General features: G+C 36.3%; 1 protein-coding gene across 1 annotated transcript in view; it reads right to left on the minus strand.

Moving 5' to 3' along the window:
* Positions 1-1,147: 1,147 nt before the first annotated feature.
* The window catches only part of GSKIP (GSK3B interacting protein), an 8,760-nt gene continuing 906 nt past the window's right edge, over positions 1,148-9,001 (minus strand). The window contains exons 2-3 of the mRNA XM_053697499.1: positions 4,350-4,610; positions 1,148-2,418 (exon numbers count right to left, since the gene is read on the minus strand). Coding sequence (XP_053553474.1) covers positions 2,257-2,418; positions 4,350-4,607 — 420 coding nt within the window. The 5' untranslated portion in view covers positions 4,608-4,610 and the 3' untranslated portion in view covers positions 1,148-2,256. The remainder of the gene's footprint in view (positions 2,419-4,349; positions 4,611-9,001) is intronic.

Below are 9,001 nucleotides of genomic sequence, written 5' to 3' on the forward strand. Positions count from 1 at the left end.
ATTCAAGGTAACAGTATTTATAATTATGATTCATTGAATTGCTGGAGTCCTATAGAATAGTAAACACTTATAACTTCAAAATAGAAGCTGTTCTGCTATTCACAGCAGGTGCACTTACAAGTACATCTGTACTGTAATATTTTTTTATTACTGCTTATTGGTCTGTTGTAAGTCATAATTTGTTCTACTGCAAATCTTATAAGCATTTGATTTTATATCATACCCCTGACTAATAAATAGTGGTTTAAATATATTAATACAAATATATTTTTATTCTGTTTAAACTTCTTACTTCATTAGAACCCAAATTTACTGAGTACATGTGCAAATATATTGCAATATGTTACAAACTTACATGCGAAATACTAAATTGATCACAACTGTTAAAGGGACAGAAAGGTCAAAAATTAAATGTGAACATCAATTTGAAACATTAGCATTTTTGTAATATACTTCCATTAGCAAAAATGCTTCTATTAAAAGTTATTACTGGTTTTCTGCAGCATATGCACATATCCTGTGAGGGTCCGTGAACCACTATTCAAATTATACACAATAACTTCTCAAAGAGTCAGTAGCGGCTTGTATGACACAAATGACCAATTCAGAAGAAATACACACCACTGCCAGCAATTAGAGTTGTGGTGTTTGAATACTGGTGGCCTTCACAAAATATGTGCATATGCTGCAAAAAAAAAAATCAGCAATAACTTACTAGAAGACTTTTTGATAATTGAAGTATATTGCCAAAATGTTTATATTTCAAATTGAAATACACATTTCAATTTTGACCTATCCCTTTACTGCTCCTACTAATTTGATATATCAACTAGATTGGTTTTCCACATTGTGCTTCTTCCAGGAAATAATGAGTTTTGTAGTGAACACATTTGAATAAGGTATTGTAAGCAATATTTTAAGTCATTTCCTGGAATCACATTTATACAAGGGCCCTCAAAAATGTGAGTTTCCAACATGTGATTTAAAGGTAGTTAATTTTTTTATTTTTAAATAAACATCCACTAAGCAAAATGTCTTTACACAGCACTGCCTCTATCAGACAACAAAATGTGTAAGGAATTGTCTTGTATGAAGAGAAGTTGTGTATTTGTAGAAACACTATAGATAACACATCTTGTAAAAGAACAACTTTGCATAAATATATTTATTGGTAATTTAATCCAAGATGCATGTTCCAAAACAAACATTTATCTTAGACGTTTAGAAATCCCTCCATAGTTATACATTCGTGTAAGCGTCACCCGACTTTGGTTAATTGCCACCGAAGAGATATGGTCAGTCATTTAAAAAAAAAAAAAAAAATCGGCAAAATAAAGATGTCCATGCAAATAAAGTCACTGAATCGTAAAACGGAGAGGAACACAAGAAAAACGTGACAGTATGGAAAGAAAAATGATAAAATAACATTTTACAGAGGAATAAAGACATTAAATAAATGTTTTTTAGCCAATAGATATTTCCGCAATATATACTTGCAATTATTTGTCCTCAATGATTTTAAATATCCTGCCTCAAAAATGCAGACAACGCTAGTACACTTATATAGATAACAAGAACAAAACAAATGAAGCCAGGCTGCAGTATTAGTGCCAAATAACGACAAAACATGTAGATATTCGCATGTCTACAGCTTTTGCTACTATCCAATACTGACATTTTTTTATTTGCAAGCAAGATTATCTATGAAGTACAGAGTTTTAAATCAGATTATCATGTAAATTCAGCATCACATTTACATGTTACAGTTTCCTATTAATATACTAGAAGCTATTTGTGCTGTGTGCATCATCAGAAACGTACAAGATGCTCTGCAGTCTAGATTTGAAAGAGCAATATCATGCAAAATGGTAAGCAATGTGGCAACTTTCCAGTAAAACTCCATTTATGAGGGAAAGGCCTCAAACACGTTGCAAGTCATTTCGACAATGAAAGGCTTAATACTACAGTATATACATGTTAAAGCAGCAATTCCATTATTAAAATATGATGGTTTCATTTCAAATGGCAGTATCAGTATATGTGCATTCAACATTTTTGAGCCAATGGGTGAATTTTCTCCAGTAGATTTTACCACAAAAACGCCAGACTGATTACTGCTACAAATAAATGTATTAAAAGATACTGCAGTGCAGTAAAGACTGTGGTCAGAATACTAAAAGGGAGCAAATTAAATTGTATCAAAAGAAGTAAAAGTTTTGTTTAATTAAGTGGCACTGCTACTTTAAAATTTATAGATCAAGATTGTCCATCTCTTTTCAAGGCTTCCAGTCTTCTCAGCAGGGCATTTCCAAATGCCTCGCGGTACGCTGGGCTAAGGGAGTCCAGTAAGGAATAAATCGTCTCATGGTATGGATTTTGTGACTCTTCATCTACATGATCAAAAGAATTGCCAACCACCTGTTTAGAGAAGAAGAACAAAGCAAATTAAAGGTTTTAGATTAAGCCTTATGATAATAAAAAAAAATCAGAGTTTTCATGGCTGTGTATGGTGTCTCAGTTGTTTACAAATATGCACTGTTATTATTAAAAATAAAATACAAACAAATAAAAAAAGACAAACCCACAAACATATTTCATGCAAAGTGATTGTGGCATATTTACCACATACTTCACTGTGGGTTGTGAAAATAAAATAAATGGAAAACAAAAATCTGTCATTAACCCTGTAGAGCTTAGTTAAAACAGCTATAAATATTTTTTAACATGCTTTAAATCTAAGTAACTGTAAGCTTAAAAGTTAAAGGGACACTCAAGTCAAAATAAACATTTATGATTCAGATAGAGCATGCAATTTTAAAGACACTTTCCAATTTACTTCCAATTTTTAAAAAGCAGGACGTTAAGCTTAGGAGCTGGCCCATTTTTGGTTCACTAGGGTAGCGCTTGCTAAATTGGTGGCTACATTTAGCCATCAATCAGCAAGCGGTACCTAGGTGCTGATCCAAAAATGGTCCGGCTCCTAAGCGTAAATTCCTGATTTTCAAATAAAGATACCAAGAGAACAAAGAAAAATTGAAACTTGGAGTAAATTACAAAGTTACTTAAAAGTTAAAGGGACACTCAAGTCAAAATAAACATTTATGATTCAGATAGAGCATGCAATTTTAAAGACACTTTCCAATTTACTTCCAATTTTTAAAAAGCAGGACGTTAAGCTTAGGAGCTGGCCCATTTTTGGTTCACTAGGGTAGCGCTTGCTAAATTGGTGGCTACATTTAGCCATCAATCAGCAAGCGGTACCTAGGTGCTGATCCAAAAATGGTCCGGCTCCTAAGCGTAAATTCCTGATTTTCAAATAAAGATACCAAGAGAACAAAGAAAAATTGAAACTTGGAGTAAATTACAAAGTTACTTAAAATTGCATGCTCTATCTGAATCATGAAAGAAAAAAATTATACAACATTTCATTTTGTAAAAATAAATAATATGTTGATTTTTAATTGTAACATATCACTATTCTATCACAAGTCAGCCCGATTTGTTTTAGGCTCTCCCAGTTACTTAGAATATTCACAATCTGGGAGGGGCCTGGTTATAAAATTATTTAATGGTGAATTTAGCAAAATAATATTGTCATTCTAAATGGGAGGCTGCGGGCAAAAGCGTGTTTGACCATATTTTTACCATCTCCCAGGAAAAGTTGTAGGTTTCTCCTTTTTATTTTAAACTGTTGCCTTCCTTCTTTTTTTATATAAAATGTACTGCGGCTCTTTTTTTGTTCATAATAAACAAACAGTCCTTTATTAGGTTTTTGCCTTTGTCTAATATTTAAACCACATTACGGAAGAGACTAGTAATACCAGTATTGCGTTTTTAGATAGATTTTTTTGCCAGATTGTGTTTTGGGATTTTTAACCTGTTGGTCAGGGTTTTTCCCTTAGGATAATAATAATAATCTCAAAGTGGTGGCAGCAAAGATAGTTTAATGTGGTGGCAATAAAGGGGAGTTTGTGCGTTTTTCTGGGTCTATTACAGAAGAGTGTGTTTGTTAACCCTTGCACCCACTGAACTACGTCAAAGGTTTGCCTGGAGTGGCTGTGACAAACTGTTTAGGGTGGAGAGGGTTGGCTAACCCTTTCTGTGACACACTGGTGACTTCTGCATGGTTCGTCACATTCAGATACCTACATTGAAACCTAGGTTCCAAAATGGTGGCACCCATAATTAGAGGGAGGTGCATGATATGTATTTAGTAGTTTTATTCATTTTTGTAAAATGTATGTTCCCATACTGAAGCACAAACACGTGTTGTTTTTTACATTACATACAAATATAAGCTTTTGAAGTGTTGTATTACTAACACACATATGTACCATTTACATACTTACCCTCAGTCCAGCATCTGTAAGTTCAAGACAGTATCTGGTCCCTTCCTTTATCTCTACATTGATGTAGGCCACATCCACAGCACAAGGTAAGCTTTTTGAAACAAACATATTGCTAACGGCAAACAGGACATCGTTGACAACCGCCTCTGCTTCTAACCGCATATCTTTTACGTCTGTTCCTTCCAAATCTTTGAATTCTGAATCTTGATCATAAATAGTGTTAATAGGCAAATCCATAGGATTATAATCTACTTCCATTATCTAGAGAAAAAAAAACACAACTTAAAAATAATAAAATAGAACAAATACGTTTTAAAGACCAAAAGGCAGCAAATTATTTTACATTTTCTTTAAAGAGAAACTGTGCTCAAAACCACTGTTTCGTCTAAAATATTATTTTAAAAAGGTATAACAGTGCTTATAATAAAATATTTCTGAAGGAGTTGTTCCTATCATCAAGTGAGCAACAGAAAACTAGGTATCAGTTGTGCACAAACATGCACTGTTTAAAGGGATAGTCTAGTCAAAATTAAACTTTCATGATTCAGATAGAATATGCAATTTTAAGCAACTTTCTTTTTTACGATTATCAAATTTTCTTTGTTCTTTCGTATCTTTATTTGAAAAAAGCAATAATGTAAGCTTAGGAGCCAGACCATTTTTGGTTGAGTAGTGCTTGCTGATTGGAATCTCTTTCTCCATAAACCAGTAGTGCATTGCTGCTCCTTCAACAAATTATACCAAGAGAATGAAGCAAATTAAACTTGAAAGTTGTTTAAAATTGTATGTTCTACCTTAATCATGAAAGAAAAATGTAGGTTTCATGTCACTTTAAAGAGAGCACAATCCATAGCTAAGCATGTCCAGTGTTTTAATGAGGTTGCTTGGGCACACATATTAGAATTCCCAATGTTTTAATGAGGTTGCTGGGGCACACATTAGCATTCCCAATGTTTTAATGAGGTTGCTGGGGCACACATTAGCATTCCCAATGTTTAAATGAGGTGCTGGAGCAAACACACAACAGCTGAGCATGTGCAATGTTTTAATAAGTTTGCCGGGGGCAAACACCTCATAGCTTAGCAGGTCTAGCTTTTGATTGAAAGGTGAGTGTTTGAATGAGGGTGCAGAAAGCACATACACCATTGCGGAGCATGACCATTGTTTTAACGAGGGTGCAAGGGGCACACACACTTCATAACTAAGCATATTTAGTGTTCATTTGTATGAATTAACTGCAGGGGGTATACACTCCATTACTAAGGATGCCCAGTGCTCACTGTTTGAATGAGCTACAGGGGTACACAGATCATAGATAAGCATGCCCAGTGTTCATTGTTTTAATGAGCTGCAGGGGTACACAGATCATAGATAAGCATGCCCAGTGTTCATTGTTTTAATGAGCTGCAGGGGTACACAGATCATAGATAAGCATGCCCAGTGTTCATTGTTTTAATGAGCTGCAGGGGTACACAGATCATAGATAAGCATGCCCAGTGTTCATTGTTTTAATGAGCTGCAGGGGTACACAGATCATAGATAAGCATGCCCAGTGCTCATTGTTTGAATGAGCTGCAGAGGTACACAGATCATAGATAAGCATGCCCAGTGTTCATTGTTTTAATGAGCTGCAGGGGTACACAGATCATAGATAAGCATGCCCAGTGCTCATTGTTTGAATGAGCTGCAGAGGTACACAGATCATAGATAAGCATGCCCAGTGTTCATTGTTTTAATGAGCTACAGGGGTACACAGATCATAGATAAGCATGCCCAGTGCTCATTGTTTGAATGAGCTGCAGAGGTACACAGATCATAGATAAGCATGCCCAGTGTTCATTGTTTGAATGAGCTGCAGAGGTACACAGATCATAGATAAGCATGCCCAGTGTTCATTGTTTGAATGAGCTGCAGGGGTACACAGATCATAGATAAGCATGCCCAGTGTTCATTGTTTGAATGAGCTGCAGGGGGTACACACATCATAGCTAGGCATGTTCCGTGTTCATTGTTTGAATGAGCTGCAGGGGGTACATTTCATAGCTAGGCATGTTCAGTGCTTATTGTTTGAATGAGCTGCAGGGGGTACACATATCCTAGCTAGGCATGTTCAGTGCTCATTGTTTGAATGGGCTGCAGGGGTACACACATCATAGCTAGGCATGTTCAGTGCTCATTGTTTGAATGAGCTGCAGGGGGTACACAGATCATAGCTAGGCATGTTCAGTGCTCATTGTTTGAATGAGCTGCAGGGGGTACACAGATCATAGCTAGGCATGTTCAGTGCTTATTGTTTGAATGAGCTGCAGGGGGTACACACATCATAGCTAGGCATGTTCAGTGCTCATTGTTTGAATGGGCTGCAGGGGTACACACATCATAGCTAGGCATGTTCAGTGCTCATTGTTTGAATGAGCTGCAGGGGGTACACACATCATAGCTAGGCATGTTCAGTGCTCATTGTTTGAATGAGCTGCAGGGGGTACACAGATCATAGCTAGGCATGTTCAGTGCTTATTGTTTGAATGAGCTGCAGGGGGTACACACATCATAGCTAGGCATGTTCAGTGCTCATTGTTTGAATGAGCTGCAGGGGGTACATTTCCTAGCTAGGCATGTTCAGTGCTTATTGTTTAAATGAGCTGCAGGGGGTACACACATCATAGCTAGGCATGTTCAGTGCTCATTGTTTGAATGAGCTGCAGGGGGTACACATCATAACTAGTCATGTTCAGTGCTTATCGTTTGAATGAGCTGCAGGGGGTAAACACATCATAGCTTAGCATGTTCAGTGCTTATTGTTTGAATGCGCTACAAGGGGTACACACATCATAGCTAGGCATGTTCAGTGCTCATTGTTTGAATGAGCTGCAGGGGGTACACATCATAACTAGTCATGTTCAGTGCTTATCGTTTGAATGAGCTGCAGGGGGTAAACACATCATAGCTTAGCATGTTCAGTGCTTATTGTTTGAATGCGCTACAGGGGGGTAAACACATCATAGCTTAGCATGTTCAATTGTATGAATTAAAGTAATGGTAGTCTCTTCTCCTTATAAAATCAGATCCGGAATGTTAGTGATATTTAAAGGGACACGGAACCCAATTTTTTTTTTCTTTCATGATTCAGATAGAGCATAAAATTTTAAGCAACTTTCTAATTTACTCCTATTATCAATTTTTCTTTGTTCTCTTGCTATCTTTATTTAAAAAGCAGAAATGTGATGTATAGGAGTCGGCCCATTTTTGGTTGAGAACCTGGGTTATGCTTTCTTATTGGTGGGTAGATGTAATCCTCCAATAAGCAAGCGCTATCCATGGTGCTGAACCTAAAATGGGCTGACTGCTAAGATTTACATTCCTGCTTTTAAAATAAAGATAGCAAGAGAACAAAGAAAATTTGTTAATAGTAGTAAATTAGAAAGTTGCTTAAAATGTCATGCTCTATCTTAATCATGAAAGAAAAACATTGGATTCAGTGTCCCTTTAAGATGGAGTTTCATTCATCAGTTGTAATGAAAATACACTATAAGTTACTCTTTAATATAGATATAAAATTCAAATAACACACGCTCCACCGCCTACTTCAAAAGTAAATTTTTCTGTGAGCTAACGGTTTGAATTGTTGTCCAATCCGCTCTCTTCCCATATAGCACTTTTGTTGTAGCTATAATGCTGATAGGAGAACAATGAAAATCGTTAGCTCACACAAAAATTGACTTTTGAAGTGAGCGGTGGAGCGTGGGGTATTTGAATTTAATATCTGTATTAAAAAGTTATAGCACATCTTTGTTACAACTGATCAATGAATCTCAGTCTAAAATATCACTAACATTCTGAATCTGATTTTAAAAAGGAGTTTACCCATCACTTTAACTGCAGGAGGTACACATTTCATTGTTATGGATGTTCAGTGTTCATTGTTTAAATGAGCTGCAGGGGGTACACACAAATCATAGCTAGGTATGTTCAGTATTTATTGTTTGAATGAGCTGCAGGGGGTACACACATCATAGCTAAGCGTGTTCATTGTTTGAATGAGCTGCAGGGGGTACACACACATCATAGCTAGGTAAGTTCAGTGTTCATTGTTTGAATGAGCTGCAGGGGTACACAACTTACTAAGCATCTGCAATGTTTGAATGAGGGTGCAGGGGCACACAGAATAATTCTATATGCCGCATAAATAAAAATAGCTTTTAATAGAAGCATTGAAAGCTAATTGCAGAAAGGTTTCCATTCAAAACTGAAATGCACTCATGCATATTTTGATTATAAACCTTTGATATAGGACTAATAAAAGCCCTTTCATTATCACTCCAAAATTATTATAATACTAACTGAACTAACACTTAAAGTGAATGTAAAGTTTCATCAAGTAGTGCCCAGTTTTTAAAAATACTATTAAAAACAGGGGCACTTTCATTGATGAAACTTTACATTGCACCATATTTGTAGAAATACTTACTGCTTCGCCAGCCCGTCACAAGCCTCTTCCTACGTCAGCAATGACGATTGCGGCATCCTCCAATCATGCCCCCCCCCCGGGGAAGCATTGCCTAAAGCCATGATTGGAGGATGCCGGAATCGTCATTGCTGACGTAGGAAGAGGCTTGCGACGGGCTGGCGAAGCGTTAAGTATTTCTACAAAT

This window comes from Bombina bombina, chromosome 1 (assembly GCF_027579735.1).
Source record: "Bombina bombina isolate aBomBom1 chromosome 1, aBomBom1.pri, whole genome shotgun sequence".
NCBI lineage: Eukaryota > Metazoa > Chordata > Amphibia > Anura > Bombinatoridae > Bombina > Bombina bombina.